The sequence below is a fragment of the Strix uralensis genome, chromosome 22, assembly GCF_047716275.1.
Source record: "Strix uralensis isolate ZFMK-TIS-50842 chromosome 22, bStrUra1, whole genome shotgun sequence".
Taxonomy (NCBI): domain Eukaryota; kingdom Metazoa; phylum Chordata; class Aves; order Strigiformes; family Strigidae; genus Strix; species Strix uralensis.
The window spans coordinates 10,828,763-10,856,125 of NC_133993.1; the positions used below are offsets into that span (position 1 = coordinate 10,828,763).

The 27,363-nt window shown below is 44.5% G+C and overlaps 1 protein-coding gene across 6 annotated transcripts; it reads right to left on the reverse strand.

Moving 5' to 3' along the window:
- Positions 1-11,426: 11,426 nt before the first annotated feature.
- On the reverse strand, positions 11,427-27,287 carry SMARCE1 (SWI/SNF related BAF chromatin remodeling complex subunit E1). Of its 6 annotated transcripts, none has more exons than XM_074892109.1 (12): positions 27,085-27,283; positions 26,059-26,109; positions 25,502-25,545; positions 23,928-24,016; positions 22,270-22,437; positions 19,956-20,036; positions 18,696-18,827; positions 16,964-17,135; positions 14,285-14,457; positions 13,201-13,302; positions 12,481-12,691; positions 11,427-11,654 (listed from the first exon to the last, which is right to left on the reverse strand). In XM_074892109.1, exons 4-12 carry the CDS (start codon positions 23,928-23,930, stop codon positions 11,443-11,445), a joined length of 1,254 nt encoding a protein of 417 aa, XP_074748210.1. In that variant the 5' UTR covers positions 23,931-24,016; positions 25,502-25,545; positions 26,059-26,109; positions 27,085-27,283; the 3' UTR covers positions 11,427-11,442. The 6 variants fall into 6 exon arrangements, with proteins under 6 accessions (XP_074748210.1, XP_074748212.1, XP_074748208.1 ...); XM_074892111.1 differs by having other exon boundaries at positions 22,333-22,437; positions 27,085-27,244; XM_074892107.1 differs by lacking the exon at positions 23,928-24,016 and having other exon boundaries at positions 27,085-27,287.
- Positions 27,288-27,363: the final 76 nt, after the last annotated feature.

Genomic DNA, 27,363 nt, shown 5'->3' on the forward strand with positions numbered 1-27,363 from the left:
GGGGAAGGTGAAGCAGCTCAGGATGGACCCAAACGAGCCACTTCACTGAGCAGGGACCTTCCAGAACCAGCCAGAGAGACCAGTCTGGGAGAGAGAACGTGACGGGCAGGGAGACACCTGAAAAGGCACCATGCTGCTTCAGCAAATGAAAACCGATGTGATCTATACAGCATTTAGGCTAATTTAGAGGTAGTACATTTACTCTGCATCAGACAAATAACTGTAGTTAAATAGTTATTACAAAAGGCATCTGTGGCAGGCAGCCACTGTCTGGCTGTCATGAATCACTGTCCTTTCCAGGGTAATCTGATCAGTGTCTTACTCAATTATCTGGCCATTATACGGGATACATGTTACAAGGAGCACATAAGTTGTTAAATGAGTTGATGAGTCACATCAACACCAGCACCTCAGTCCTGCTGCTCATATCACCCTCAGAGGGGTGATCCAGCTCGCTGCAGGTCCCTTCAGCCAGCATCCCAGCAGAAATCATTTTGTGAACGATGCCTTTTCTGAACGTTAAAACACTACAACCGGTGGATGTTCAGTAGTCCGTGGCTCTTGGAAAAAGGAAACACTTTTCAGTGCTGGGGAAAGCTGATTTGTTTCCCTCTAGCATAGTTTAGCACTGGAAGGTCTAAAGATTCTGTGTTGTTAAAAAAACCCAACGTTACAGTGGGATGTTGCTGTTTAATTTATTTTAAGATAACATAATAGCTAACTGCAGCCAAAATAGGTCTTCAGTAGAATTTGAGTACATATAAGAGTCTGATCCTAAAACTCTTGATCACTTGCTGCCTTGCCTTAAACACCAACTACTTCAACCTGAAGCCAAAAGTTTCACTCCCTAGCTCTCTCAAACCCAAAGTAAATCTCTCTGGAGTCAAGGATCCTGTGGATGGTCTCAGATCCTGTGTAAACACCCAGCCACAGTTTCAGACCCTCCTTAGACATTGTGCCACTGAAAAACCTTCTCAGTGTCTCCCTCTCAGCAGGCCAGTGCCACTGTGGTTCCGATCCCATTCTGGGGTACTTAACGTGCAGGAAGCCGGGGCTCGAAGTCTATTGATGTTTCTATCTGGCGTCGCAGAAGGTGACCCACACTTAGCACACAGCACTGGCTTTTCAGCACAATCACTTTGGACTTATCCCAGCAGGCAGGTGCAGTTTCACATCTCTGCAACTATTTATTGCTCTACTTTCCTTTCGCTCATCGATTATCCAAGCAGGCACGCTGCCTTTGAGAGTTTTATCTTTTAACCACTTCCGCCAAGAAGAAGTAGAGATGAAAGACTTCTCTCAGGTACAGGCAGAATACTTAGAAATGGTGGGTGTAAAGCCTTTAAAGGTAGTGACGGGGCTGCCTGGGGGAGTGACGGGTTCGCAGAGCATGGTGTGAGCGCCCAGCTTTGCTCTGTACTCGCAGTGCTACCGGAGAGGCAGCGCCTGGGTGACTCCATCCCCAGCTCCACGGTGGCTGAAGCCCAAGACAACGAGAGAAAGGAGGCAGGCACATGCTTTGCAGTTTCTTTTCTGCACGTACTCCCAAGCTTTAACGTCACAGTTTTGGTACATGCCAAGTTATGTGTTGTCAGGGCCAATTAAAGCAAATTGTTTTCCTTTAAAATGAATGGGAATATTTTAAAATAAACAATTTACTATGTCTTTATGACACAGAATCTTCTTGTCAGTCCTGTATTATACCTAGGGAGTTCTCAAAACATTTATTAAAGCTTTGCTTAATTTGACTGTGTATATTTGCAGTCTATTTCATGCCTTAGTGATTCTGTCTCTTTGACATATTCTTTTTAACACATGTGCTAATCTTTTACAAAAATGTGATCCTGCATGAACAAACACACCGCTCTCCTCAGAGCCAGGCCTGATCTATGCCCAGGAAAGCCACACTGTGCTGTTTGCTCACTAGAATGCATTTGTTACCCTAAAGCTAAATTAGCTGTATGTAAAAAAAAAAAAAAAAAAAAAAAAATCACCCAACCAACAAACCAACAAGTTACCAGGTATTTTCAGTCTTATGTTAGAACCTAGGTTACTCTTTTCATCTCCACTGCAAGAAGAGCAGAAATCAGTGATTAAAATTTGTTTCCCAGGTCACAGTACTAGAGCTAGATGGCAGTTGTTCATCAATACAGCTTCTCAAAAGTAAATGCAGTTCCTAATAAATTCCACAGGAAGTTAGGTCAGAAGGAAAGATTTCAGTTCAGGTTGGTTCCACTTGAACTGAAACATTGAATTTACTGAAGTGAATTGAAACATGTCATCTTGAACTGAACTGACGTTAAATTGCCGCTCATTCAGCAATGAAATCTCTCATGGGAATTTTGTTCCTGTATTTCTGATCTAGGTCCTGTGTGTAGAACTGGACTCCTTGCAGTCTGTCCTTCCACTCAGTCTCACGGACATCCCAAGGCAGAGAGGATCCCTGGGCCTGGCCAGCACGCACAGGCTGTGTGACCTTAGAAAGCAGAACTCATGAGGCTCTACTGCACTTCAGCAAGGCGTAATTCATCCTGAGGAAAGCACAACACAAGGTGTTTTTACATCCTGAATTCAAAGCCTTTGTGTATTTTCCACTAATCTTGCTTTAAGTGAATTGAGATGAAAACAGACTTTGAAACGCCGCTTTCCCAGCAGGCGGAGAGTCCGTGCAGCTGCAGGCAGCTCTGCCCGTGGCCGCACAGGAACCCCCCGCACCGCTGCGGGGATCTCAGGGGGTGCCGGGCCAGTGGCACGAGCAGTTTCAGGTGGAAAAACTGGTCTTACTGTAGTCCAGCTTCAGGCTGAGCACTGAGGAAGGTTTTGCATACAAATAAAAGCATCGCAGTTCAAACCCAGGTATCGTAGGTCCCTTGCAACCTGCTGACCCGTCCTCCTCTTTCCCTGCCCCAGGACAAGCCAGCACGGAGCCGCGAAGGGAGCCCCAGCCACATCCCCCTGCTCGAGCTCTGCTCTTCTGCTCCTTCGCGACCCAAAGCGCCAGGAAGGGCTTCTCCCTGCGCTGCGGGAAGCCAGGGCCACGCAGCAGCAGCACTGGTGAGTTAAAGGCGAACCTCACTCAACTGTCCACTTCCCAGGAACGTCCCTCCTCTCACGTCAGGGAGGGACTCTGACGTCTCCTCTGCTGTTTTGCTTTGCCCGGCAATGCCGAACCAAGAACTTTGGGATTTCCCACCTCCAGTTTTGCCTCCTGCCCAAACACCCATCTCAGCTCTGGAGCTCCCGAGCTGGTGTCGGAGAGGCCTGCAGGGAAAGTTCGTGTGCTGAAGTCAGTAGGTTTACTCGAGGAAGGGGTGAGGGGGCTTTGGCACAGTCCTTCCTCAAGCAAACGAAATAGCAGAAGTGAAATTGTGAGTAAATTCCTGACATTAAGAGCAGTACTGAGCTGGGACTCCTCACCAAGAGGAGTTCTTAGAGTGGTTGTAGGGGATGCCCTGAAAAAAATATCTCATGATTGTGATCTCACCATGAGGTTATTAAAAGATCCTTATCCTGCCGGCAGAGGAAGCAATCTGCGCAGCAGGCAGGCTCCTATCAGGGGGTGCAGTTGCCCACGGTGCCTGCTGGTCAGCCACAGGAGGGAAGGGCCACGCTTGGCGTCGCTGGGAATTCACCTCCCTCATGCCTGCATTGTGTCACAGGTGACGGACCTTCTCTTGAGTTCTTTTTTGGAGAAGAAAAAGCAGTTTTAGCAGATTGGCATCTGCTCTGCACTAAAGCAATTTCCTCAACCTGCAGTGCAGGAATTGAACTGTGACGAGGGAAACGTACCCAGAGATGCTGGTGGGGAGAGCTCAGGCTGGCAGAGACACAGACTCTCTGCTTGCCAGCACCGAGGGGCAGAGGATGAGCTGGGTAATTGGCCACTGGCCACAGGAGCTGCTGCTCCTCTGTCCCCTCAGCCCCCCACCAGGGCTGACGGCTTCCCCCCAGATCTGCTGCCTTTTGTGGCCCACACTACCAGGGCTGTTTGTATTTGGAGGGGCCTGTGATGAACAAACGGATCCTTTTTGGCCTGAGCTAACACATAAGAGACAGTGGACACTCCACTGACAGGTAGGGAAAGGAAAGCCGATAAAAAAATAGGAAGAAAACCTCCTGGGATGTTAGAGAAACTGTGCTGGGGAGGATGCATGAGCACTGGTTACAGCTAGAGAGGGTTTTGGAGTCTTCCCTGGGCTTCATTCCCACACAGGTGGGGAAACTGCTGGGAAGTTCCCACAGGATATCAACCAGCAGTGAACAATGAGCTGTTCAGGGAGATAGAGAGCGAGCATTATGGCTCCTAGACAGAACTGAGGGTTGAAGTGTCTGCTGGCCCCATGGCAAGCATCCTCCCTGCCAGTCTGTTACCGCGTTCAAAAGGTATAAAAGACACAACACCAATCCCCTGCGGTATTTGAAACAAAACTGGATATAGAAACAGCGAATAATCCCCTCAGTGATTTCTCCAGAAGAGCTCATCCAGTCCTCTCTATCACAGATTTGGCATTCTTCATGCCTGGGCTTAAAAGATAATAATAATAAAAAAAAAAATCATACTGTGATTTTTCACACTGTTTCCATTGTTACTGTCACTCTTTCTGGTTTGGCTTTCCACACCGCCCACTGCCCCCAAATTGGTGTCAGGATTAAAAGGGCTTTTTCTTGCCTTTTTAACAGAATTAGTGAAAAAAAAGCAAATTGAAGCTAGCTGTTTACAGAAATTATAGACTTTTATAAGTCACAAGTGAAACTGTACGTGATAAATTTACAACAAAATAAGACATCAGCCTGATAACTGCAAAACCACTTCAAAAAGCCCCTTGAAGACCGTGAAAAAAAGCGTCAAAGTGAAAGAAGGGAACTGAGAACAAAAACAGTGAGACAGACCTAAACCCGAGCAGGATCCGTGCTTTCAAGCCTGTGGTCTAGTAGCTGATCTCCACTTGGTTGTTGGTACAAGTCCCACCGGGGAGAGAATTGCAATGGTCACTGTCAGCAAGACTCTGCGTACACAGGGGAGACTTCAAACCAGGGATCAAAGCACTTGGTTAAGCCTTCAAAACCGTGCTCAAGTGTCGCAGGCTCCTTCGAGGCACCAACAGTTGTGCAAGAACTGAAGGAAAGGTGTGGGGCCTTAAACCCAGTTCAGTGGAGAAGCCACCGCGAGGCAAAACACTATTTCTGCTCAAGGTGAGATCCAGAACCATAACAAACCCACGTTCGGGCTCACAGCGAGGTCACCCATGAGCACAAAACCTGCAGTGGACTGAGAGCAGTTTGCAGTTCGTGCTTCCAGGGCGACAGGTTACCAGGGGGGACCCCGAAGCCGGCAGGAAGCTTTGCTGCTCACGAGGGGCTGCAGGTCACTCGCACCCGGCTGCTCTCACGGTAAAATCCTAGAAGGGCCCCGCTCTGTAGTTTTTAACACACTACAGGTAAGAGGTAACAAAACTTTGTGCTAACTACTGCACCTGCACTGCTCGAGCCAAAACACTGGTGCGTCCTCGTTACTCTACTGAGATCCTGCCCTTCCTCAGCACCGACAGTTCGTGGTACAAAGCATTGATAGTAAGTGAAAGTTATTTGACACTTACACTCAAAAATCCCGGAAACCATTACTAACAAACTTTGTCCTCTGGATTAAATTTTTTTTTTCATTAACTGAACAAGGATATACTGATAAATTAACATACATGGACTGAAGTGGATTGGTTAAACTGCATTAAACCCACACAAAGACACTCTTATTCAGAATTAACATGATCTTAATTCAATTTCTCTTAAGTCACATTGAAAGTTAAATTAGGGCAGCTATAAATTACCCTTATTGACTAATTGAATCAACTGCGGCAGGTTTACTGAGCAGGGTTGTATCAAGTTACCCGAGGGCAAAGCGGCAGTGATGTGGGTTTCCCTGGGAGAGGAGTGACCTGCGGGGGAGCCCCAGCGTTTCCCTCCCCGAGCCGGGGGGAGGGAATTCTGTGTGGAGCTTTTCCTGGGATCAGCCCATACACACCTGGGCTGCTGCAAGAGCGGTTTTACACTCTTCAATTTGGTCACATTTATCCGAGAGCAACTTAAAGATAAAACTTAGGGCTAATATTTGAATTTCTGCCGTTTGTGCAGGGACGTGGCTTCAGCTTGGTTCCGTCCTTGGGTACAAGACACGGAGAGACTCAAGCCACCACCCAGCAGCGCTTTCACGAAGCCAGTGCTGGAAGCCAGAGCCTCCCCCTTGGCATACACCACCTAAAGCCTCACCTACGCTCCAGTAAAGCACTTCTCTCCCCTTCCTCACGAGGTATCTTGTCTGGGAACAGCCTTTCTCCTTGCCCCTACGCACAGGATTCTTCCAAAGGATCCCTTTGGCACAGATGAAGCATTTCCCAGTACAGCTCACGCTTGTTAGAAAGTTGGGAAAGGGAGAAGATAGATTCCAAGTGTTTGAATGCTTTTGATTCCTATTTGCCATAATCTCTGTGAAGCTGGAAGCCCCTAACTGCCGCTCACAGTCCTGAGCAGAGGCGCACAAGCCCCTCATTCACACGTGTCGCACGATGCGCTGGGAGAACCCGCAGCCTCCCGCGGTGGGGAGTTACAGTCACAGCCTGGATGATTGTGTAGTTCGAAGCCCTGATCGCAGCCATGACAACATAAACGTGTGCTACAGCAAATACTGTGGCTGCTCACCAACACCCCCTCTCCTCTCCACAGCTCCCTCACTCCCCCTGGGTGTGTCTCCAGGTTAACCCCCCCTCCAGGCTCTGGAGCTGCTCCCCCCGACCCCCCCAGGCGAAGGGGGAAACAGATGGATCTCCCCCCCTCGCCGCTCCAAGGTGCTGCGTGTCGCTGCTCTACGAGCTTTGAGGGGCAGCAACTATCTCCTTACGTGCAGCAAGCAGCCCTGGCCTCCCATCCGTGCCAGCCTTTGGTTTTACTTTGATATTTGATCCCTCTAAAGCTCTATTAATCTGTTTTATTTCTTTCCATCATAGGAATAATCCTTTATGTAAGCACAGCTTCTACAGTTGAAGTCCTCATTTTGCTTGAAGCAGATCAGCTTTGCAAGACTATCCCATGTGATGCACAGGTGAGGTTTTTTTTTTTAAATCCTTGTTTAATTTCTCTACATGATTTTTTTTCCCTGAAGTTTAGCTGCTGCACAAACAACAGGAGACTTTTGCCTTTCACAGGAAGCTGACCTCAATCACCTATATAAGTTAGTGCTTTGAAAGGGCATTTAGGTGCATAAAATTCTTAAGAGGCCAAGTCCTCTGGGTTTCACTAGGAGTGAAGCGTTTTGCCCCTTGAATTGCTTCTGAACAATCTAAATACATTTCAATATTTATCCTTTGGGGCCTGGTCCATGCTATGTACCTGCTATTATATTTCAGTTTTGTAGGTCAGAAGGTTTTCGGGGTGATAAAATCTAATAATCACATCAATGCAAAAAAAAAAAAAAATCCAAAAACTTTAAGAGCAGTTTTTTTTAACCTGAGCTTCTTCAGAACTTCTCCTAAGTATATTTTTGTGGTGAGATAAAAGCATATTTTTGAGAACTACCCAATACAGAAGAGAACCTTTGCCTGCTTGATTTTACCTGCAGAACAAACCCAACACAGAGCTGTGGTGATGTCAGAGGTCACAAAGCATGAGTCAGACTCTCAAAAAAAGCCTGTTTTTTCTTGAAGAGAAAAACAACCAAAGAAAACAACTCCCTCACCATGATACAGTGTTTTGGATTTGCCTCTTCATTTCCTTGTCAGCCCCCGTGGGTGTGAAAGGCTCACCAGCTCTCAGGGACCCTGCAGGAGACCGCTCAGCCCCCCCCGAGGGGACCCCAGCAGCACAGGGGCCCTCAGGGGTCCCCACACCACCCCCCTTCACCAGCCTGCACCCACATCTACCCCCCGAGGAGCTGGGGACACTCACCACAGCTGGAGGAGCCCCAGGAGCCTGCACCCACTTACCAAACAACACCCAGAGGAAGCAGAGAGCTGACTCCAGCAGCAAAGGCACAGCAAGCTGGGGGCTTTATCTGCTGCATCTTCCCCGTGGGAGGGTTTCGGGTCCTGCTGAGAACCCCCAGGTGGGCGCGGGGACTCGCCAGCAGCTCCCACCAGCTGCTCCCCATCAGTGGCTGGAGGCCTCGAGTGGGCTCTGGGCTCCTGGCCCCAGCGGCAGCGGAAGGAGCCGGGGGCTGAGCAGGGCCTGGGGCAGGAACACGGCAAAGGGGCTGCGTTTCTGGCGAGGCTGGTCCCTCGAGGAGGTTCCTCTCCTGGTCCCTGGTGCTCGTGTTCCCTGTGGGCACCACGGGGTTGGGCAGTGTTCAAGCACTACCCACTGGGCGTTTGTTCCAGAGGTTTCCATGTGCTCGGAGAAGTTATTTTACCCTTGAAGATGACACCCACTCCTCCGGGTACACACCCCGAGCTGCAACTCACCCGTCTTTGCCAATAATTACTGTTATTTACATATACCTTGAGAATATGTAGCAGATGAAAAGCACAAAGGGCCTTCAAAACCCACAGCTGATGCACAGATAAAAGCTGTTGCACAACAGGAGTTTGCAGCACCTGAGGTGTGAAGTCTCCTCCTGCTCCCACACCAACCGATTGCACCTGAGCCCCTGGTCCAGGCAGCAGCTGGTATCATTTAAGAAATCAAAGCTTTATGTTGGCAGCAACAATCATTCAAGAAAATTATTTTTTAGAAGAGCAAAATGCAGTAAATAAATCTTCAGAGGTGTAGCTTAAGATGTAAAGCAATCTCTATAAAATGCTTCATTAAAGGGAGCTCAGCTGCTGGGAACAACCCACGCATGATCTGGAGCACCAACAGTCCGGGATGGAATTAAGGGAACAGAACAGACAGGAATGAGTGACCCCATTTGTTCTCTGAAATCTGAATTACCTTTCTGAACATGCCACATGGTAAATAGAACTTCAGCTTTAAACATAAGGGCAGCAGCCTTGTCTTTGGATGGACTTCTGTGGTTAGAATAACGTGATTTTAACAAAGAACTCACAATTTCAACACGAGGGCTCCTGGTTTCTCAGTTATAGAGTCACACCACGGCCTCTGCAAACAAGTTGTTTGAACAAACAGGCTGAAATTAAAGTAAAATAAATCCCTTCAGTCCTGACTGGGGTTATTGCACGGATGTGAAGAGGCCAGGCCGCGGTCGAGATCAGTGAGCGCACAGAGTTTTTAGGCATAAGCATCTGTGCTCGAGTAGGAGAAACCAGAAGGGCAGAAGCTCGTCAGGCATCCACGATGCTGGTGGTTCTGCAGCGTGGGGGGAGGTTTTAGGACAAGTGGTAACTGGGATCTTTCCGGGAAGGAGAGGCTGGGCAAGCTGTCCCACGCTTTGCCTTCAGTCTGGAAAATCTGAAAGTGTTAATTATTGGTGAGAGCTGCCTTGTTCCATGAAGCGAGTGTGTATCTGATGTCTGCTTAACGGGTTTATTTTTTACCCAAAGCAAGAGAGTATCTAGCTGAAGGTACATGTATATCGGAATTTTCGCACATTTCAACCAGCGTCACCATTTTTTTGTGATGAAGTTTCCTCATATTAATGAGTTAAACAAATAACCCTCCTCTCGGAATTACCACCTTTTGGCACAGTTAGTTATGAAATGTAAAACCAAAATGGGTCACGAGGTAACTCCCCCTTCTTGTAAGTGCCTCAAGGTGCATTTTTCTAAAAGCAATCCTTTTAATTGCTGGAAACAGAAACTCCTCAAATGCATTTTAACTAGTACAGCTGCAAGTGCTTAAAAATAACGGCAGAAATAATCAGCAGGAAAAAAATAGCATCAGGTATTAAGTATTTGGACCCCAATTGCATCTTCCTCATGGTGTCTTTTTGTGAATTCATACCTCAGCCCTTTAGGTAGGAAATTGTACTTGGTTTAAACAGGAAAATTATTTCTGATAGTGGTTAAAAGCTTACAGGCAGAGACTACAAGTTCACTAATACTTGTATTATTTCCTCTACAAATTCCCTTCATTGGCTTTTAAAGTCAAGAGCCGCCATGCGAGACCCCTCTAGACACAGCCAGTGTTTGTACCACAGCCTGGAGCAACTCGGGAATTTTTACTTTGTTTGTCAAAGTGCTTTTGCAGGAAAACCTTCTGTACGTAGTGTTTCAGTAATGAATTCTGTGGTTTTATTCTCCTCTGGGCTTAAGATGGAGAACAGCTGACAAAAGCCCTAAATCAAATACAGGCATTACCTTAGAAGACAAGAACCAGACCACTCTTAAGTTTAAAAAAAAACCAAACAGGTTGGATTTTATTATTTTTAGACCATTAAAAAAAAAAAGACCAAAAGGGTTTAAAAAACATTACCATCTGATATACCCACTATTCCATACAAACATCCTAGTTCTGAAGGTGTCATGTGTTCTCTTGTAAAGTCATGGAGCGGCTTCTACCTGTTGTTGCAATTAAGTGTTTTTTTTTTTTTTTCTTCAGTAGGGCTTCTGCTTATACAGGGCAAAATGTGGCATTTTCAGTACAGTCGTAGAGTTCCCAGAGGTTCTGAAGGCTCATGGCAAGCGAAGCTGTTTGACCCTTTGTGCCGTGTTAGTGACCATCTGCCCAGAGAACCAGCACGTCCAAACCCCTCCTGCTCCGGCCTCTGCCACGGCTCCAGCCGAGGCCACAGCGGGAGGGCGCAGCAGCCAATAAAGCGGTTGCACAGAAAAGCCAAGACTGGGCTGGAAAGAATCCGGCATCACAAAAAACCCAACCCTAAGGTAGATCATTTACTTCAACTATCCTCGGCCCTTGGGAAGTGGCTCTCCCGCGGCGCTGCGTGGAGCAGGAGCTGTGGGGCAGCTGCCCTGAGACAGCCACAGTTACACCAGAGCCCGCGACGCTGCCCGGACGGGGCTTTGGCAGAGCGCACACAGGGCAGCGGCGGCCGCGGCGCTGCCGGGGGGTTCCTGGTTGTTACCAGCTGCCGGCTCCCGGGCGCCCGCTGGCCGCTCTGGGACACGAGCGCCGTCAAGGCCGTTTCTCGGCCGCGCTGCTCCCTCGGCCTCCGTGACCATGGCGGCTGTCACCGCGGCCACCCATGGCCACAGGCCCCTGGGGACAGATGGCAGCTTCCCCGGGGTCACGGCGCTGGGAGGAGGGGAGCGCCCTGATCTCTGCTGTGAGCCCCAAAGCCAGAACTACCTTTGAGGGAAGAAATCACCTCTCCTCGTTGTTACAGCTGCGTTCAGACACTCAGAGTTTGCTTTTCTGTCTGCGAGACACCCCCGGCCTCTCAGAGCCCCTTTAAGCCGCTACTGCCGATACCTGACGATACTAAAGCCAGTATCCTCTGGAGAGGAGAGATACAGGCAGGGAAGATACAAAAGCCGCGTAGCACATTTTGAAATCAAAACAGTACTTCATTAAAAAGAGACATATGAAACGAGTCAATATTTATTCTTTCTTCTCACTATCTTCAGCGATGGGGTCTGCGGGAGGCTCCTCGACCGTCGCGCTGTTGCTCTCTGACCCCGTGTTGCTGTCGCTGGTTCCCTCCTCGGCAGTGCTGTCGACCCCTTCTTGGCCGCTCTCCTTATCATCCGGGGTGGACGTTCCTTCTTCACCATTCTGCTGGTTTTCTGTGCTCTCCTCTGGGTGAGGCTCTTCTGTAAGGAGATATTTCCCAGTGTCATTTACATGCCAATACATTTACTTGGGTTGTACAATTACAATTTAGGAAGAAACAGAATCTGTATAAGATCCGAGTACTCCAGAGCAGTTATTTCTGTCACTCCGAACGTGCAGCAAGAGGCTCTGACAGGCCTCTGGGTGCTCTGGATGTGCCTGGTCCTGCTGCGCAGGGACCCGAGTCCCCGGGCGCTGCCTGCCCTCTGCAGTCCAGCCACAAGAAATCAATGTGCCTTCTCAAACCCAAATTCACTCCAATTCTAACACCTCGGTCCCCTTTCCCTTACACTCGGGCTGTCACGGTAATGCCTCCCGGAGGTATTAGCCCCCGATACTCTGAGATACAACAGTATTTTCTAACACTAAGGCAGAAACACCTGCACATCAGCTCCTAAGAGCAGCACCGAGAAGTGCTGCTCTCTCGTCCTTGCTCGACGCTGACACCAGCCCAAGGGGACGCTCTCAGCTGCTCCCCTCTGACCGATGCCTAAAGGGGAGTTCGCTTTAGAAGGCATTTTTTTCCCTTGGGTACATTTCAGACAAAGCATTACATGGGGCTTTGTGGTATCTCACCCTTCTCCCCTTTTAAAAAGGAGTAATTTAAGGAGAAGAAAGCAAACACCTGCATTCAGGATGAAGTTAACTATTCTGAGTGTTTTTCTTCTGAAGCCTTTGTGCCAACTAACAGCACAACTACAGGGCACCGCTGGCTCAGCCGAGCCCTATGGAGACACTTCGGACCCTCAGAGACCCTTCAGTGCTGATCCTTTGAGGATTCTGCAGCTGGTCGTCAAACGCAGTTACCTGTCTCCATTGGAGCACTCTCCTCTTCTTTCTTCTCCTCTATCTTGTTGGCTGCCTGTTCCTCCTCAGCTGCCATGTTATTCTGACTGCGCTCGGCTTGCTCAGCTGCTTCTTTTTCCCTCTCCTCCTGCCTCTTGCGAGCCTGTTCCTCAGCTTGAGCAATTTCAGCTGCAATTTTTTCCATATCCACTTCCACCTTCAAACTGCATAACTAGCATTTAAAAAAAAAAGAAAAAAAGGAAAGCTCTTTTACTACCTCAGTTACATTGAAAACCAAAACAGTAAAACCCAATTATGAGTTCAGTATTTCTACATGCTGCATAATTCTTCTGATTTGACAAAGCTTAGATTAAAAGCTTCAGGAACTAGGGAGGGAGATAGAGGCATATTACACACACACAAAACGGGGATAAACAAACAACCTAAACCTCATTAGAACGCAGCCAAGGACAGAGCAGGATGTTCTCGAGTGGCTTTAGGCCGCCTGCGAGCTGCTCCCCAGCCAGCCCAGCCTGCGGGCGCGTCCAACCTGCACTGGCTGAACGGCACCACTGAAGGTCACTGACGGAGCATGAAACGCCCCAAACACGGCGCTCGCTCCCCCCCAGGACCCCGCCGTGTGTCTGCGGGATCCAACACAGAACTGAGTGGGCAGAGCACTCGCACAAGTGGGTAACTAGCAGATTCCTCACAGTCAGAGGAGAAAAGGGAGAGCTGTACCCTTTTAAGTTCGTTGTTAAAGGATTCTGTGCTTTCCAAAAACTTCCTCTTCTTTTCCTGGTGACGCTCTTCAATCTGCAGAAGCTCAGCTTCCAGTTTACGCTGGAAATGAAACGGATGGGAAGAACCTTACTGTGTAGTCACCTGAAGAACTGGGCAAAGTTTACAGCTACGTACAGAAATATTTAGACTAGTATTTTAGAATATACCCATATAACACCCTTATGCCTTCCTTGATCTAATACCCAATAGCTAAGAAGTTCATATGGAAAAGTATGAACAGTAACTGGGTCTCTGCAGTAATTCAGGGTTGGCCAGGCATATTATAAATGAAAAACAGCATGTACTTGAGGTGACTTCCAGCATAAAATGTACGTGTTTTCTTTCATATTATGCACCCCACAGGTGTATACACCCCCCCCCAGTTACATCTGCTAATGCAGAAAGACCACAGTTCCAAGGAAAGCAGGGTACCACCCTCCTCCCCCCTCCAAATCCTCTTTTGTTCATTAAAAAAAGGCAACAAATCCCTATCTAATTCTGGTCTCTCTGTTTTCTTCACCGACACTGACTATACTGACAGGGTTCTTTTGTTAACACACATTTGAAAAATACAGGCGTGCGTCCAGTCAGAGCCAGGTGACACGGGCAAGTGTGACCTCACTAGATTGCCTTGTGTGCATTGAACTTCCAACAAAAAATGGTACAATAGGGAGGATTTACTGTAATAAAATATCGTTACAAACAAGATTATGAGTCATAAGCTACCCAGAAGTCACAATTCTACCAGTACCTATTAAACAGAAGACTTACACTACATGCAGAAGGGTTATGTATAAAGATGAAGAGCGATGGAATTAATACTTAAGTTATCCTAAAGAACACACAGTGCTCAGCGCGATTCTCCACACAAGACAGCACAGAAGGTGAAGCCTCCCATCCTGCAGCTCCCAAGCCGGAGATCAGCTGTTCGAGCACCCCGACACCCAGCAAGAATTGTCATGCAGACGATCAAATGATCCGAGACCTGGAGTGCAGCCCAACACCATTATGTTTTAGCTGCCTTCACATCATTTTTCTTTACCTGATGAACCATCAAAGACTGAACCTGGCGTTTAAGAACTTGCATTCTAGCTGTAGTGACAACAGAGCGGACATCAGGCACCACACTTTCACTCAGAATCTCACTGATGAGACGATGGTTTCTCTGGAAACGAGCTGTGGCTGTGTGCTTCATAGAAAATCCATCGTCGTAATCTGAAACAAGAGTTTTCGGTGTAACTGCTTTAATTCCACAAAATGAGTACCAATCTAATGACACTGTACCCACATTATCACAAAACCAAAAAAACCCCAAACGCTGGCTGCTGTCATGTCAAAGTTCATACTAACAAATATAGAACACCAGGTAATCAGAAAAAAGACAGTATGAGGACACAATTCTACCCTGGCACAGCTCTAACAGCAATGAGTCTCCACACATTTCCCACATGTCTGAAATTTGTATTGACTCAGTTATTTACTGTGTTGCTTTCCATGTTTCCAGAGTAAGAGGGACTATTAATACACCAAATAAAAAAACCCCATTCCTGATTAATCAAGTTACCAGAACAACACCCAGTGCAAAATACCAGCAGGAGAGTGACTCCTCTATAAATAACCTTTGCAGCACAGATTGAAAAGACTTATTCTTTTGAAACACTGAGGAATGAAATAATGAAGCAGTGCTACATGTTTACTCATCAGTGAAAACTCTTAGTGCTGTATTAAGAGTATTCAATTATTTATTTTAGTAAATGCAGTTCTCTAAAGAACAGTTACCGAAAAAAACACACTTCAGGAGAAAGAGTACCGAAGCACACAGGTCAAGTGCTGGCTTCCTTATAAGCTTCTTGCAGAGAAAAATTAAAGGAAGCCCAACAGGAACTAAACTGTCTTGTCTGACACGCATCTAGAGGATTAACTACAAAGATCTAACAATATTTCAGGTCAAGGGTCTTTTTTTCTCTCTAATCAAATTAAAAGAGCTTCCAATTTATGGCAAGATACTGAACTTTGACACTTACGATCTAGTCACAGAATTTAACATGAACTACAGAATTGTGGTTTGTACTAGGCACTCATCTTAAAAGTAAAATTCAGTTTGATGCTACAAAGCAGAACGAATCCATGTGTTTTCCTGTATCTAGCAGCACTCAAAAGCTTCCAGCCCACAGAATTCTTCCTATTTTTTCTATATTTCTTCAGGGAAAGCAGACAAAGCCTCTCAACACAACAAAAATCAAAACGCAATCTGCAGTTTTGGTATCAAGAACCTACCTACAGAACAGACAAAAAAATTCAAGTCAAACTAATTAGAAATTAAAGCACAGTAATTAAATAGCATTAAGTATTGGCGAGGAAGTAAACTTAGAAGAAACTTCTGAGTATAATTCATATTCGGCTATTAAAATCAGTGAAGCAACAAGTATGAATTATCTTCCAGAATAATGTCATGTAGGAAAGTCCCGAAGTTGAGTTTATTTTACATCAAGTTTTCCTTATGGAGATTACTCTCCAACTATTCACATCGATCTTGAGAATCCTAACATACCATACCAGCAAGTATTACCAAAGATAACTAGTTTAACGAACGTTTCCATCTCCTTTATTTCAAAGTGTTATGTTCAATTTCTGATTGAGGTATCTGATTAAATGAAGCAAAAAGAAAAATAGTGGGAAGACAACAGATTTGCAAGAGACAAATAAGTATTAAGCAAATTGGTCTCCTTGAAGTTGTGCCTTTGTCCTCTTAATAAGATTCCTTTTATGCTAAAAGTTCTTGACCCTAGTGACACGCAGGATGGGACAGAAGTAACACTTCTGTCACAGAAAATAACTTGCTGCTCTGTCCCAGATGTAAACAGATGGAACTCGGGGCCTCGTGCAGCTGGTTCTGGTCGAGTTCACTTGGCCCCAATAGCACAGAGCAGAACTGAAGTCCCCAAATGCCAACTACAGGAGTACTAAATCTATTTACATACGTTTTGCAGTTACCTCACACTGGGGAAGGTGCTGTTTGCCATGAGCTTTATCTCAAGGGTGTGCTTTTACAAGGGGGAATGGCAAAAAAAAAAAAAAAAGGGTGTAACTGACTGAGTACATTTTTCACCCTCAGGTTTCAACAAGTATTTGGTCATGAAAAGTAGAGGTGTATGAGAGAGTTTTCCCACTGGGTGGGGTGCATTTCCTTGCAGTCAAATAAACTTTCAGAATCTTCTCACCAACTTGTCAACAGCAAGGGTAACTTATTTGCTAAACAATCTCAAATGACAGTTGTTGAACACAGTCAAAGTTTAGGTGCTCTTAATCAGACCAGAACTCTGCCTGTCAGAATTATTTGCTTCTGGTAATAAAGCACAAAATTCTACTCAAGCTGGATTAAATCAGGCATCTAAGCCTTTTATAACGCATGTGTTAAAGCCATTACAGAGCTCTAGGCAGACTTATTTGATTGGAACTGTAAGCAATACTTCACACGTAATTAAGGGTTGGAATAACTTTCGCCACTGGCTTGCCACCTTAGTTTTTGGAAACAAGACAAAGTCAGCTGTTCGCTGTATGAAATAAAACGTGATAATGAAAATCAGTACTGAAGGTACCAAAACAGAAAGGAAGTGAAAGTTGTACACGGGAGTTTTCTGTATCGGCATCTACTTCTCTACACTGTCGGTCTGCAACGAGACCGTCTCCCTGGACGGGCACACAAACCCTTTCTGCTTACCATCGGGGTCTTCTGCTGGCTGAATGCTCATGTAGGGTTCACCCTTCTCCATGCGTGACTGCCTCTGCCGGCTCTCTTCTTCCAGCGCAGCCTCAGCACGACTCTTTGCGTTGATGTAGGCGAGGTACGCAGGGGAGTTATGGTAGGCCTTCATGGACTCATTGTACTCTATCTGAAACGTGACCAATAGTGTTTGATTGCACCAGCGGACGATTTCAGACTTGACATAACTGTAGTCTGTAACTCAAACTGTAGTTACACACACAAAGCTATTCTGAATCATCTGGCTGATACACAAATGACCATATTCTCTCAGTCTTCTGACAAATTAGAACTTCTTCCACAGTCATTCATGTTTTAAAAACACTAGCTGGGCTTTTAGGTACATTTCAGTTTTATTACCTGAGAAGTCTCACAATAGCTTTGGTTTTTGAGATTTAAAAATCAAATGCCTCAGAACAAGGCATTTACCATCAGACACACACTGGTAAGATTTAAAAAATGAGTTAACTTAAGATAGTCTCAATAATTCTCTGACGTTCTAACTAGATCTTTGATTCTGATTTCTTCTCTTTCCTTATTCCAGTATGTCATGAACCAGTTTTCAAAGTAACTGATGATTTTCCCGTTCTTTGATCCATCCCTGCACTGGGATGATACAGAATGCTGCAGCCAGACTACTGCCTCCTCCTGGTAGCAGGACTGCATCACTATTTTCACCTTCTTTGAAGTATTTTTCCCTTTGAATTGCTTTGACTTTTAAAATTTGCCAAGTCTAGATTTCATACAGTGATTTGAGATATTTCCAATGAAAAATGAGATATAATCTACAATACTGTTAAAAGTACCTAAACATCTTGGGTTTTTTATGATCAGGACTGAAATCCTTCTACCTAGGCACTGTAAAAATATAAACAAGTTGGCCCCTGCCCCAAGGAGCTTACAATCTAAACATCATTATGAAGTTAAAAAATAGAATTCCTTTTTTTTTTTTTTTTTTTTAAAAAACTAGAAGCATCCAGCTTTGAAGGACTTCTCTACTGACCTGGAATAAAACCAGCTTAGATTTGACCAGGTTACACACAGCCTCAGATGCCTACCAGATTTAAGTACAACACAGCAGCTGGACAAGTTTCCCTTTGTACCTTAGGAGCACAGTAACAGTCTTGTAAAGGTCCTCAACACTTACCAACCTAGACACGAGGTAGCTGGCATCTTTTGTCATTAAGATCAATAAAACCAAAACAAAACCACAAGAAAATCCTAAAAGTGGTAGCATTGGTCTATTAAGAAACACACCACTACACAGCATGGAGTTACACCAGATTACACCATGAAAACCAAGCCCTACGTGACTGGAAGTCTTTTACGAACACGTTCATGGCAATAGCAGTAGTTGCAGAGCACCAGTTTTGAAAGAGGATTTTGGTGTTGAGACAATCTTTTCAATACTGATGTTGTACAATCAAATCCATTCATTAAACAGTTAAAATCGACACTCAATTATAAATACTTCATTTTGAATTAGGTCTAAAAACTGACCAGTCACAGTTGATGTACAGTTATTTAAAAAAAATCTAAAAGACGTGTCAGGACATACTTCCATTTAAGTTACATACAGGGGTCTCGTGAACGCCTCATACACCACTGCATGGGTAAGATGAATTTTTCTTCTCAGACCAGTTCCTAGAAGAATCAGCTGTAATAAACATCCCAGATTTCTTCCATTTACCTTTTCAGCTTCATATTCATTCAAATACTCTTGCTTCTCTTCATCAGTGAGATCTCGCCACATTCCTCCAATAATCTTGCCAATTTCCCATAACTTCAAATCAGGATTGGACGCCTTCACTTGGTCCCAGACCTTAACAGAAACAGCTGGAGCTTTACTAATGATATCTAAATACTTCCAAATTAAACATTTTATATTGTCATCTCAGTGTTCTTTCTGGAATCACCATGAAAAACAGGATTAAGTTAGGAATGAGTCTGGCTAAACTATCTCGATTATTTTCTGGGGCAGGAAGTCAGTAGGAAGCCATCTACTGAAACAGGCAATTGCTGAAATGGCTTTGGTTTCATGGGAATATTGCCTTTAACCCTCTTAATTCTCTTCTTAAATGCACATCGCTGCATCTCTGGGAAAAAAAAAATGCTACTGAGTAAACACATCCAGCAGTAGATTATGATAAAGAGCACTGAGCTTTTCAGATCAGAATGTAACATTTCAAAATATTTTTCAGTCTTGCTGATCAATTTGAGTTCCAACAAGTTCTGACTCCACCAAAAAAGTTTCTAACTTTATAGGGAAAAAAAAAAAAAAAAAAGAGGAGAGAGCTGCCAGTGTTATTTCTTGCTGCGCCACTTGACTTTTTTTATTTTTTGTTGATGGTTTTTTGCCTAAGACAGACATGCTGGTAAAGATACTTTACCAGAAGTGGAAGAAATTCCTTCTGGCTCACCCGCTTCAGACAGGCTGACATGCCCTCCCCATGCCCCATCAGATTTCAGACTCCACAAGAGTCTCTCTCCTACTTTCAAACAGTTCATAGAACAGCGAAGTAAGCGTTGCCACAGGCTAGGTTGGTGAAGGAGAACATGCAAAGTCCACTCATTGCTACTCTTCAGTCCAGCTACAGCACTGTACCAAGCCCAGTATACCGCAAGGAATACTTCCTTTATATAAAAAAGTTCTGTCAGTAAGTCACAGGAACTTCTGAATGTGGCAGGGTGGATCCTTGTCAGCAGAGACAGTGGTAGTAATTAGCATTTTAGAGAAAACCTTTCCCCCCAGAAATTGGCAACTGTCTGAACAGACTACTGCTGCCTTTATTCTGAAGGGCAACGCATCTGTACTTTACAATTCCCTTAAAAGAATGTGCAGGCTGTTAGAAGTAAAAGTTTAGAAGCTGAAACTAAGATAATAGCAATTAATTGTTAGCACATATGAACACTAGTTTTTATTATGACTTGTTTGACACTGTATACCCACCTTCCGGCTGTACCTCATGTAGGGCATCAGGGGCTTGTCTGGGGGTTTGGGGGGCTTTGGAATGGTAATACCAGAGGAAGCCTATAAAAGAACCGAACAAATCCATTCGTTAACGTGAACACTGAACAGTTTCTATACACACCACTGTTGGAAAACACCCGTTCTTGTGCAGTTAACACAAACAAACCGCACACCCCCCACCAAGAGAAGCAAGGAACAGCACCAAAAAAATGACCCAAACTGAACAGGTACTAACTAGAGCTGGTCCTCACAGTAAGAGTTTTCCCATTTAAGTTTGCCCTTTTATCTGTAACTTTACATAGTAACTAGACAAATGTTCAGAAGGGCTCCATCTTCTTAAAACTGAAATACAGAGCTTAGAAATGTACATGGAAACACCAATCCCAGCAGGTTGTTTTTCTCACTTCTAATGAGCAATTTATTTTACCTGTTTTGACAAATCTAATGTGGCTACTGTACAGGTGAAAAAACTAAGGAGAAAGTTTCTGATCATGAAGTTAGAGATGTATTTTATTTTTCAAATCATTTTAGCAATATATTTGTCTGCAAAATTTGTCAGTGGTAATTTGGAGCCAGTTCAACTACCCAATGTAAAAACAAAAACCCCTACGCAACTGAGCTGTCAACACGTGCATTATCTGTATCCAGCTGTACTTAACTGTCCAGACCAGCCTGCAATAGCCTGTGCTCTCACCTTCCTCGAGGTGTGCACGCTGTCAGGCACATTGCTCGCACTGAACAAAAGGACACTGAGCACTGACTGCTGCTGCTGAGAAGCTGCTCATCCCCTCCTGTCCCCCCGACCTACAGAACACCTGACAGGGCCTTCTCCTGAAGTAGTGCAGGAACGTTACAGTCCCCATCGACTGCAGGTTCTGAAAACCTCCACGCTTCAAGCACTTACACATGCAAGTTCTGTTAAGTTGGAGCATTTTCATAAAAATATAAAGCAGTTCCAAGATTTTTCAGGACTACAGCTATAGATAAGCAAATACTTGTATTTGGCCAAGAAGGCTCATGTTCAGTATTCAGCCTTCAAATTTTTCCTCTTGGTATTTTTTGTTTTGCTGAATTTATGGAGCTCTATGAAACAATGCATACAGAACCGTGTATAAATAATGTACATGAGGCATATGCATTACCAAAATGTATACATATATACACATACAGATGGATTTGAAAAACATTAACGGAACTTGTTTAATGCTTTTAAATTAACAGGGATTTAAAGACACCATACATATATTGGTATATGCATGGCAGAGGAGGCTGTATATGCTTATGACATACAGAAACAATGGAAGTTCTCAGACAAAACCTAACTTATTCTTGTATAAGGAAAAAGTACATGTTCCGACAGTACGCTCAGTCAAGTTCCAGCTTGTTTGGGGAAGGTCTTTTCTGTAAACGTTTTAATAAACCAGATGAACTTCATATATGAAGTCTGAAAGATGGTTTATAGGAGAGGCATAACAAGAGTACACTTCATTAAAAGCACCATATATTTGTTCCTTGAGAAACTGTGATATCATGTTCCAAACTAATCAGATGTTTTGGGGTAGAAAGTTTTACATGAAAAACCTTAAAGTTATGAGAATTACAGAAACTTTTTCAAAAAAAAATCAGGTATTTATTCTATTTCTGTTGTGTTAGTTACGAAAATGTTACACTTCCACAGTCTATTCGTTTCCTAACTGCATCCAATGCTCAGGACTTTATCTGTATTTGAAAGAAGCTGTCACCTCCCTCATCACTTGACTCCATCTCACTTTTACTCCATGGAAAATGAACATAACATCCATTTTCCACACACTGACAGAGTACATGAGATCTGATTCCATTTTATTATAATCACACTTTGGTTGAAAAAATAATTTGTAAACTTGGGACTCTGCAGTTATCACCAGACTAAGACTGGAAAGAAAAATAAAGGCTTGCATCTCTTGCATGGCTCAACAGTATGATGCAATTACTATCAATGATCTCCAGTTTGCACACTGTTCTTATTTTTGTGCCAATAAACCTCAATAAATGAGCAGTTCCCTCCCTCCAACAATTTGTACCCACACTACAGATCACTCCAGTGGTCAGTGAAGACCACAAAGTCTGTCTTTTTGGAGTTCTGCATCATACACGATTACCACATTTTTTTCTCTGCTGAGTAGAAGTCCATTTTCCTGCAAAAGGTTTCAGCGTGAAAGGGAAGGGGGGGTAGAGGTGGGGAATAAGAATCAGAAGTAATTTTTTGTTTTTATAAAGAAGTGGCAGCAGCCAAGACTCAGAAGGACCTAACTCTAAAGCCATTTCTGGTCAATTCCTGTTGTTTGCCGGATGATGTAATAGTTGATTCTCCTACCGTGACCCGGCTGTTGGTGCCCGGGTTCCCTCCCAGCCTGTAGTTGTTGTAGGCCAGATGGCTGTATGGATTGTATCCCACAAACCCTGGTGTGCTGGGCATTTGCTGATGGAAACAAATGAGACAAAAACACGAATGAGAAATGAGCTCAAACGAGGAAAACACAGAAATGAAAGTGAACTGCAATATGGCATGCAAAAGCAACCAGATTTAAACAAGCAAATGAGGTGTAGCAGTTGGTATCTTCTCAACACAAAACTTACTCCAGTATAAACCTATTAAGGAAACAGGATTTTAAAGCAAATGAGTCACTACAAACTTCTGTCTGAAGTTGGTGATTTTATTTCTATTAAGTGTGTAACTCATTTAAACAAGTATTCTATAAATCCAGCTCATGCCTAATAAAATTTTTCAACATAAGCCACCAAGTAATTCAGAAATACTCTTATATCCAAAGGGTCAAGCTTACAAGGCAACACAGCACAGTCATCGGGCAGAAATCCCCAGTATCAACATTTACTACACCAATGAAAATCCCTGCTTTTCTTCCCATTATTCTGCCTTTCTGACAAACATTATACTGTCAGTAAACAGGGGTAAAAAAAAAAAAAAAATCTCTCAAAGCACCATCTGTGCACCACTACCCGTATCTGAAGACTTTCCTGGTGGTTTGCAAAATTTAAGTATTTTGGGGAACTGGGATTAGAAAGCTGGGAGAGAAGACAATTCAGAGAGATATCCTTCTGTAATGAGTAGGCTGCAGACTGATAGAGTTGAGGAACCACTGCAGTGAGATCTACAGGTCAGAAATACAAACTAGTCTTAACAGATCACTGAATCCAAGTCAATCAATACATCTTCATTCATTCTTGAAGTGGATCAATTTGTTCTCACCTCAGTAACACAGAGAAAAATCTAATTTCTTTACAACCCCTTCTTACCTGTCATTTACATACAATCAAGTAGCAGAAGGTTCACTGTATTCCCCTCTTCACAAAAATCACTCTGCTGACTTTTTCCATTATCCCCCACTTCCCAATCAAATTTTGTTGGAAAAAAATAGATCAACTATTTATAACAGTAACTGTGATCAGGTCCTGACTGTGGTGGTCCTATCACTCCATGAGGATTCTCAATGCCCTGTAGTGTTTCTAGATATTAAATGTCATCCACAGTGTCCCACTCTTCAGTAGCACTTGGGCCCTAATAAGAAACACAGATTCCAACAGTCTTTTAAAGTGATTTGCTGACTGGACCCATTCTAGATTACAGTTACAAAAATTCTACAAATAGGTTCAGGACTCCAAGAACCAAGGTGTGACAAATACAAACACTGAACAAAAACAACCTGTAATGAGCTAAACTACATTATCTTGAGAAGTTTTCAAGTATATGTAGACACACTGTAATTAGTTTATTTCTAAACATACAAGTACAGAGTAAAATTACCCTTTAACAGTCAGCCTTCAAATACTTTATTGCCAAACTTTAACTCAGTCACAGCAGTTGACCTTTACTCAATTTGTATGCCTGTGATCATGACATACACATCCACTATTTATAAGACGCCATTTTACTATAGTTTTCTGTATTACCATAATAACAGGTTTTGAGTATGTTGAACTACACCTCTTCAATAAAATCAGATGACAATTGTAATCTCCGTCTGCTTAATTCTTTATTTCTGCAAGACAGGATTTAAACGTTACAAGGGAACTACCTCGCATTACATGGAGAATTTTTACTTCAGCTATAATACTGTAGTTATGAGAACTACTGATATTTTGTTGACTGTAGTAACTGGAACTGGCTGTGGAAGAATAAACAAGGTTATTTGTCTACTTTTATGACTTTCATTAACAGAACACAGACTATCATCTCAAGGACTGTCTAAAATATATAACAGAAGATGCTTGTAAGACAGGTAACGCATGTCACTAGTTGCAGTTTGTTTCTGAAGACTTCTAACTTGACTAAAGAACGCACCACGTCAGCGTACAGGGTTTCACAACGTCTGTACCCAGGCTGGTCCCAGCGGAACCACGCGTGTACACGCACAGCTCCCGACGCAGGAGCCCAGCGGTAAGAGCTGGTGCCATCGTGTTCCTTCTGATACTGGCACAAACCTGCCCAGTTGTGTGCAAACGAAAACTCTGAACCAACTACATAAGTGAAGTTTTATTTATGTAAATTTATAAGAACGTAACTTGTATTTATGCATTATGTAATTTTCAAGCTTCTTTAGATGTAAGGTAGAGCACAATAAATTTGAAGGATCCCATTTCATCTAAGTCCCACCCTGCAGTTTTCATCCCAGATGCAGAGATCAGGGACGCTCTATTGGATAACAGTTTTCAAGAAATTTTCTTTGGTAAAAAAAAATTTCACTATAGCATCTTCACTCATTCTTCTGTGCAAGAGATTTTACTTTCTCATGCGAGCAAGTTACTCCTAAAACACAAGCTGTTTAGAAACATGGACACTACAGAAGAGCTGCATTTGCTTTCGAACGCTTTCCTGAGCGCCGCGTGCTGGTGCTTCAGAGCCTCTTTACAGATACGTGAATGCAACTGGACATAATTCAAAACTACTGTTCAGGTTTGCCTCAGTGCCATTCCACACCATTTGAGTAGAAAGTAAAATATTTCTCATGCCATAGACTCCAAAATATCAGTGATTTCAGGAAATTCAAATAAGACTGGCATCACGGGTGTTTTATTACTCTGACCCAATATAACAGAATTTCACAATCCTGCATGCCACTGAAAATCAGTCTAGGTACAGCATGAAAGAAATGCACTATTTGCCCGTGATTTGGGCACAAGTTGAGTGGGAAGTTTTAGAATTAAATAGATCAGTTTGTTCTTAAATGTTCCAGTATACTGTTGCAACCTCTGTGAATAATTTTAGGCCAACTGACTGCTTACATAAAATTAAGTATCTGCAGAATCTAGTCTTAAAAGTGAAACAATTTTATTCAGCTTCTCTTTCACAAACTGCTTAAAAAAGCGAGATTAATTTAAACAATGCATAGCATATTAATAATGGAATACAACTAGTCTGTGTTTCCAATACAGAAAGGTGATGCAACTCCATAATTATTGCTCTGGTAAGTTATTAAAGGCTGTATTACCAGCTCTGTGTTAATGAGAAAAATCACTATACTTACGGTTGCAGGAGCTGGGGTAGGAGGTGGGGCATAAGATGGCCTTTCTGTTAAGATATAAATGTAAGCAAATGTTTTTTCTTGAGAATTTGAATGAATTCTTTGTAAGGCATCTGCTGCGACAAACATTTTAAAGCAATTTACAAAAGCAAGACAGAAATCGTACTCTCAAAGATTCTGTATTTTGCCAGTGAAGAGCATAAAGCACACAGGGGAAAGAAAAAATTTAAGATCACACCACTGCTATATTGCTAGCCTTTTATTTAGGTGTAAGACTGAAGAATATGAAATCCATTTATATGCACATCAGTTAAAAAGAGCGTAAGCAAAAATGCTGTGAAACAAGATTTAGGAGGAGCTCTGATATCTGGATTTCCTATGAAAACAATACGCCAGAAATCAGCCACAGCAAGATTTAAGGCCAAGAGTTTGGTCAGAAATGACTACACTTCATATCGTTCCTTTTAATGCAAGGAATAATAGGTTTATCTCACAAACAGGTTCTGTTGAACCAGATCTTTAATTCATCAAGTTAAAGGAAGAAAAATCTGGAAACTTACTTGACATTTTGATAAGCAAATTTTCAGCCACCTGACATTATATTTGTACTTCTGAAAGACAAAAGAATATCATGCTATTAAGTATTATGCCTTTGCTTCCCCAAATCTTTGAAACTTCAATTATTATAGTTACCATCGACTAGCAAAAAGTTTGCCAATTTTGAAATAAAGACAAAAGGGTTTCTAAAAACTAAGCTGTTACCTCTTTGAAAAATGAATGTACTTTCCAAGGAATCTGGCCTTAAATAGCTGTGAAACAACACTCAGGTTTACGTCAGCTTCATATTAAAAGGTTTTAAGTACAGATATTTTTTCCCCCTTAAGAAATAGAAAGAATATATCTAATTATTTTACACTGTTTCAGAAAACTGGGTATTAATGGAAAAAGGACCAAACTAAATAGTATCTCCTTTACACGGTACAAAAAAAGTCATCACCGATCGCCAGCAGCAGCCCGCAGGATGGGAGCGCACTTAACCCTTCCGCCACGAGCCCACCCGTGTGCGTGGAAAAAGCGCCATAACAGCGCACTGTGTTTTTCGGCCTTTCTCTTCCCACAACTCCACCGGAGTCGCACCAGAAGCCGAAACTCCTACCGAAATTCCCGGCTCATAACGTGCTCAGCTCGGGACTCGCACAAACTCCGACCGGGGATCGCTCCTGAAGCGGGGCCGGGGGGGCCGCAGCGAGGGCACCTCCAGCACCGCGCTCCCCCCTCGCGGCCTTCGCCAGGAAAACGCTGCGTGCTGCGGGGGGAGGCCCAGCCCCACCGGGCCCCCTGCCCGTGCTGCACGGCCGGGCCCGAGCCCACCCCGCTCCGCCGTGACCGGCTGTGGGGGGCGCAGCCCCCCGCCACCCCGGCGGCCGATAACGGGAAGGAGGCCGGAGCCTGGGCCTGCCCCATCCTCCCACTCCGGCCAGGCTGCGGCCCCGCGCCCGCCCCCACCCCCGCAGCCGCCAGGCCGGGCCGGGCCGGGCCGGGCCAGGCCAAGGGAGGCTCGGTCCAGCCGGGCCGCCCCCACTCACCCGCTCCTCCGCCGGCCGCGCTCCCTTTGTTCCCACCAGGCCGGGGCGGCGGCGAGAACGGCGCCTGCGCGCTCTGCCCCGCACTTTCGACACGCCGCCCCCGCCCTCCCGCCGGCGGCTGGCCGGGCTGCTAAGGGGGGGGCTCTTTGCCCCCCCGGTTCTCCCCGGAGCCCCCGCCGGGCCGAGGCCTTTCCCACACCCCTCGGGGACGGTGGAGGCCGGGAGGGGTTGTGGCGAATCTGCGGGACGCAGAGGGCAAAGGCTATCGGGGCGCGGCCC

What these genes read in the sequence shown, in the direction of transcription:
- SMARCE1 (XM_074892107.1), bottom strand. An exon ending in ATGAATATGAAGCTGAAAAG is followed by an intron (nt 17,136 to 18,695) that starts GTAAATGGAAGA and finishes GTCACGTTTCAG; the next exon opens with ATAGAGTACAATGAGTCCAT. An exon ending in GCCAGCAGAAGACCCCGATG is followed by an intron (nt 14,458 to 16,963) that starts GTAAGCAGAAAG and finishes CTCTTGTTTCAG; the next exon opens with ATTACGACGATGGATTTTCT.